Source organism: Anarrhichthys ocellatus, unplaced genomic scaffold, assembly GCF_004355925.1.
Source record: "Anarrhichthys ocellatus isolate YVR2014 unplaced genomic scaffold, GSC_Weel_1.0 scaffold31, whole genome shotgun sequence".
Lineage (NCBI taxonomy): Eukaryota > Metazoa > Chordata > Actinopteri > Perciformes > Anarhichadidae > Anarrhichthys > Anarrhichthys ocellatus.
The window spans coordinates 3,768,605-3,774,492 of record NW_022280061.1 but is presented as its reverse complement, the minus strand read 5'-3'; the positions used below and the strand labels follow the sequence as shown (position 1 = coordinate 3,774,492).

The 5,888-nt window shown below is 43.9% G+C and overlaps 1 protein-coding gene across 1 annotated transcript; it reads right to left on the bottom strand.

Annotated features, from left to right (window-relative positions):
* Positions 1-2,389: 2,389 nt before the first annotated feature.
* On the bottom strand, positions 2,390-5,763 carry cep20 (centrosomal protein 20). Its single transcript, XM_031864743.1, has 4 exons — positions 5,704-5,763; positions 5,101-5,298; positions 4,839-4,923; positions 2,390-4,469 (listed from the first exon to the last, which is right to left on the bottom strand). Exons 1-4 carry the CDS (start codon positions 5,729-5,731, stop codon positions 4,340-4,342), a joined length of 441 nt encoding a protein of 146 aa, XP_031720603.1. The 5' UTR covers positions 5,732-5,763; the 3' UTR covers positions 2,390-4,339.
* Between the last annotated feature and the right edge of the window lie 125 nt (positions 5,764-5,888).

Sequence of the window (5,888 nt, the reverse complement as noted above, 5' to 3'; positions counted from 1 at the left end):
AGCCTTACCATTTAAACTGCGCACAGTTGCGCGAGGGTGGAGCTGCACGAGCTGAACCTCCTCCCTCCAGAATCGTCCGGAGGCAGACAGACAGCATCCACTAGCGGGGCAGGAGGAGGAGAGGACATGCGCACTGCGGACCCCGGCAGGAAGGATGTGAATGAAGAGGTGTTGAATGGAGAGTCCTGCTGATAAAATGTTGATAACGAATAAAAAACATAATTGAACGTAAATGCTCTCTCCTCAAATGCTTTTAATGGACGGGCACTTCCATAAGGACATTATGTTTGTCTGTTTACATGTAAGCTAGTTGCACTTGATTTAACATCTTTTACTCCCACTACATTTACTTAACGAGCTACTTCTTTCCAGATTAATATTAGATTCGCAAAGTGTGTCATAAATGACAGATTATTGTGATTAAATTAGCTTAGAATGCTGCTGACATGAGAATGCATCAGTAATAATCGACATGTGATAATATATCACAGCTAGGTTCACCGTGCTGCTGGGGTACTTGTTGTACTTACGTACATTTAGCTGGTAACACCTTTGTACTTTAGCTCTGGTAACATTTTGAATGTATACTTGTAATAGTAACAGTTTCATAGTAGGAGAAGCGCAGGTGTTACTAATCACATTAAGATGGATGCACTGTCATCGTTACTGTCGTTAATTACACCTGTGCTACTGTGACATCTTCAAGTTTCTTCTGTGTAAAAAGGTATAATGAGTAATTTTTTTCCTCATAGATTCCACATGAAAGTTTTGTAAACCCCATCAAAACATGGGTATTGTGTTTAGCAGTCTTTAGCTGTGCTCAGGAACATCTCAGGTAAAGTAATGGGTTAAAAACAACAACTAAAAGGCATCACAACAACGTGATGGAAACACAACAACTAAAACGGAGTGGCTGCAAGCTCCCTGTAGGGTTTATAGATTATGCAATCTGTCCCCACTCCTCATAAGGCAAGCTGTCCCCAGCACAGGAATCCCCCTTTGCTGTAACCACTCCAGAGAGGTCCCCCTCCATAAAACAACTCATAAGTTACCAGCTGAATGTCTGTGTGCAGCCAAGGCATGTCTTCTATCGTTACGCACAACGCATTCCACTATCACAAACCGCTCGACCTCCCTCCTCCCCTCTCCCGTTGCATCCCTCCTGTTTCCAGCTTCTTTCCAATGGAACTTCCTATATAAGGACACCGATCTATTTGCTCCAATAAATCAAGCTGCTGGTTGATAGCCTAGGGCCTGTTTTATGCCAGACGCACGGTACTGTGCTGGTGGTGTGTGTATGTGTGTGTATGCGTGTGTGTGTGAAACCTAGTGACAGACCAAAGAAGTAACATGGAGGACCTCCGTCTCCCCCTGGCCAACATCAAGGAGGTGGGGTGGTGTTAACGAAGGAAAAGCAAGAGTTGAAAAACTCGGAGAGAGACAGGGTGAGAGACAAGGCAGAGAGAGGGAGGGCTGAAGAACGAGACGAGGAGGAGGAGGAGAGAGGCAGACAAAGCAGCAGATACACTGAACAGAGAGGTTGCAGTCTGTGCCATATAAGGACAGTGGGGTCTGTATGGAATCTCGGCAGCTTTCTGTGTTACTCTCACAAGTCTAGCACAGTCAAGCACCCCGAGCCCCGGTGACTAAATATGGTCCAGCAGCAACAGCATTGTTCAAACGCACAAAGTTGATTCTTTACCTGAGACACACAAACGGTTTATCGATATCGTACATCAACGCAACATTCTCTCCGTCTAAGGGGAAGACTAGTGTAGATTTCTCCGGTTGTGGTATGAACCTCTTGTCTCTCTAATCCCCACAGGTACACTGTAGGATCATTACAAAGATCACTTGTAAATGTCTCTTTAATGTGATGTACGGTGATCCATGCAAAGGAGGGGTTCATGTGAAGGTATGGGGGCACTGTGTGCTGACAAAATGAGTCCGTCCTAAACTTTGGCCAGAACATTCATCTTCCCCTGGTTGTCTGAGACAAAGAATAGACTCTAAACAATCCCTCAGATGTGTAAACCTATGAAAAGTGGGTGGGAGAGGGCATGGGTAGAAAGTCTGGGTGAAGAGTGGTTAACTCAATAGTCAGTGAATCAGAATTACACTGAATAAATCTAAATGAAATATTGATTTTATCTGTTGTGCACGATTGCAAATAAACTTATGCAACAAATGACTGAAGTTCCATGACTCATGTTAATGCGGTTCACCACTAAAGCAGCCACAGCGGCAACAGTTGACGGCGTATATGTGGACTGTTCCTCAACACGATGTGGTAGAATGAATACACAATAAAAGCAACGTCAACTTGCAGAGATCTCTTACATACAGTACGTTTAATGTTCTTTCTTCACCTTCATGTCCATAGATGGCCATCTATTGGAGAGAAAATATGTTTATGGATATGTTTGACCCTCGTGGAATGCAGTTGCTTTCTAATTTGAGCCCAGGAGCAAACATCAGTTCACTCTGCTGCAGTCCAAAGACCACTGCATTCAGTAGTATTTATACAGCTGTCTCTTTTACACACCACTAATTTATACAGTGCAGGAGAAATGCTACCTATTATAGGGCAACCTGCCAATTGAACAACCATGTGCCATTGTTCAACTTCCTCCGCTTATATAGCCATTTTCAAGGGAACGCTGATATGCGGTGCCAATAAACTAGGCGCCTCAGGGCAACAAGCCTTTAAGGGCAAATAAATGTTTGCTCCAATGGAGCAATGTAAAATCAAATGTCCCAGATGAGGCTCGCTGTGACTGCACATGCACTCAACAGCACATGGTTTCTAATTGGACTAAGAAGCAATAAACTAGGACGCTGTATGAAGTCAAGTGTGCGTTACATCGTGTTGCAAGAAGCTTCGCTGATGGTAAATGGTTACATTTCGTCGTTACAGCGAGCAACTCACACTTATCAGAGGCTCGGGTAAATTCAGTGAAATACACAGTGTGTGTGCGGCACGTTCTGACCTGATTCTGTCAATGAGCTTATTTGAGAGCTATGTGATCTCATCTATCAAAGACTCCAAAATCAAGACTGAGAGATGCAGATATGGTCGAGGAGACAGAAAAAAAGTTTAAAAATAATTTAGACATGGATTATATTCAACTACGTGACGAGGCTGGGAAATAGATGGCTGGCCTCCGCAGATAATCAGTTCCAGAAACTCAGGACTTTAAGTCGTGATAAGAGCATCAAGTTCCCATAAATGGTGAGAGAGGAAATGAGATGCAAAGAGCATGGGCTTGTTGCGGAAGATGTTTATGTGTCCAGCACGGGACACATTATGGTGGTTGTTCTTTATGTGTCTTGTTCCTTTATTGTATACATGCTTTTGTTGATTTATCTTTTATGAGTGGCTGAAAGGAGATCATGACGACTTCACAGTCCCTGCAGACAACACAGCAAAAGAGGTGAACGAGCAGGAGCGTAGCTATAAAACATATTTGGAGGATTTTCTCTTCATCTAAGCATAAACATGTGGAACATCAGCTATGTGAGAAACATCTTAATGAGGTCTCTGACTATTACGGACAGAAAAGGGTCGAGTCGTACTGGGGCCGGGGCAACATGCTGCACAGACCGACACAATGAGCACCACAATGTGGAGACAATAACAGGAAAGTAGCTTAGTGTGACTTTAGAAACCTCCCGCTGCTTATTCAATGCTGTGATGAACTGCACTGCAGAAAGCTAATGCTCAAAAGTAACAACTGTACCTGCAAATACAGGTGTGATTACAAGCGATACACTTTACAAATGTTTAAAATAAACATATATGTAGTAAAATCCCTCTAACCAGCATCTTAATCTTGTTAGAGGACTCTGTATTTATGCACAACACCACATAGAGAGAGGCTGTGAGGCTTCAGCAACAGCAACCTTCATCCTTGTTTTAGGAGAAGCTGCCACCGTGTGGTAGCCAATTAAATAGCACTTACACAAATGTTTTGATTCAATGAAACAAATAAATATAAAACATTTAATTTTAGACAACAAAGAGACAAGATGAAAGTATAAAACATTTGTGAATTAAAATAGAGAAGACATCAAGGAACGTTGTCTCAAGACAATGAGAAACCTGGATTAATGCAAGCAGCACCGTGACCAGATATTCAAAGCCAAACAAAAAGGCCATCTGGGATCATTGGCACGAATCAACACAAAGAATTTGAGCATCTGTACCAGCAGATTTCCTATAGTCAACGCCTGTCGATTACACCAGTGAAACACTATGAACAATAAGATTCTGTCACTTAAAGAGTCTGTAAAGGCTTCGTTTTAGTCCCTCCTGTGGCACTACTTGGGGCATCAAGTGTTAGGCATCAGGTCCAGGTCCAGTGCTGCTGGCAGGAGTAGCAGCTGGCAGAGAGGCCCCCCGCAGAAACACCTTCCCACCAGCATCACTGCTGCTCACGAAGTGGCACATCAAGCCATAGAGGAGAGGTCTGGAAGAGTAAATGTGAAGAAACGTAAGTTGTAGTAAACATTTTTTATTTTTTAGCACAGGCAGAGTAAAGTCCTGGGCCATAAAACCCAGGTCATCTTGGTTACATTGGTACTCTCTCTGTCCAAGAGACTTACCAGTAATTATTACAATTATGTATTTTTCAGTTTTCCCTGATGGTAGACAGAGATAAGTAAAAAGAAACGTATATATATATAAGAGACACAAGCCAGACTGCAAATGTGCTAATCTTTCCAAAGCAATGGTGGGGACATGCTGACATTATTGACAGTTGGAACATGTTGGTTATAACATAACTGACTATTCCCCCAGAGAGTGTGTGTTGGACAGCAGACTGTTCAGCACTTACACAGACTTGGAGCTCGCATCCTCTGTGACTTTCAGCTCATTCGCCAAGAACTGCCTGTCCAAGGCAACATCAGGTTGGCCTGATTCTGAGAACACAAACACAGCTGAGTGTAGAAGTTGTGCACTTTGCTCTACAATAGCCACTGATTAGGTTTCACGTTTAAATAAGAGTCTTTAATCTGCTGCTTTTGCATAAAGCCTTCCTCTGCACAGTTTGTAAAGAAAACACCAGTTGTGCTGTGACGTTAATCTGTTCCGCCCACCTGCTGTCAGCACGGACGCGGTGTGTCGGTACTGGTTGAACTCCAGGTACTCCCGGATGAGCTCGTTGATGAGCAGGTTCTCGTGGGACAGCGGCGGACGAGCTTCACGCTGGTCATCCAGGGCGCTGAACACCTCTGCCCGGATACGAGCCTTCAGCTGGCCCAGCACACCACGGGACTCCAGCGTGTCCCTCACGGCTGAGACATTACGGGATTACTTTATCGTTTATTCCTACAAACGTCTTCTGCGAGGACAAACGTACCGTAGACCTGGTCAACGTTAAGTGTTAGAAATTGGCGAGCTGTGTGTGAAATCCCTAAAAACCAAGACTCGCGTGGCACATAGGTTGTGTTTACATGTAGGTATAACATTGGGTCACTTTATGGCGTCAAACTGCGGACAACAGGCTCGCTTAGCTCTCACAGTTGTTGGGTTTTTGAATGGAGACTGATACAAACGACGTGTTGTAGTCAAGCTAACGTTAGCTTACCAGTGCTAACAAACAATTTGACTTACACGTGCAGTAAAATGACGTGTCGTGTATCTATTCCAGTTAAGAATATAATAAGTAACGTTGTAGACAAATGATAGAGAGCGCTTACCACACTTCAGTTCAGTGACGGTCGCCATTGCAACAAGTGTAAACAACCGTCTGTCTGCCACCGTTCATAACATACGCGTCTGCCATCTAGTGGCGGGGATGTGTAACTGCAACTAAATGAGACCCCCCCCCCCCCAAACATCACATCCGGTCTGCCGTGCGTGTTCCTCATCAGGGTAATAAGAT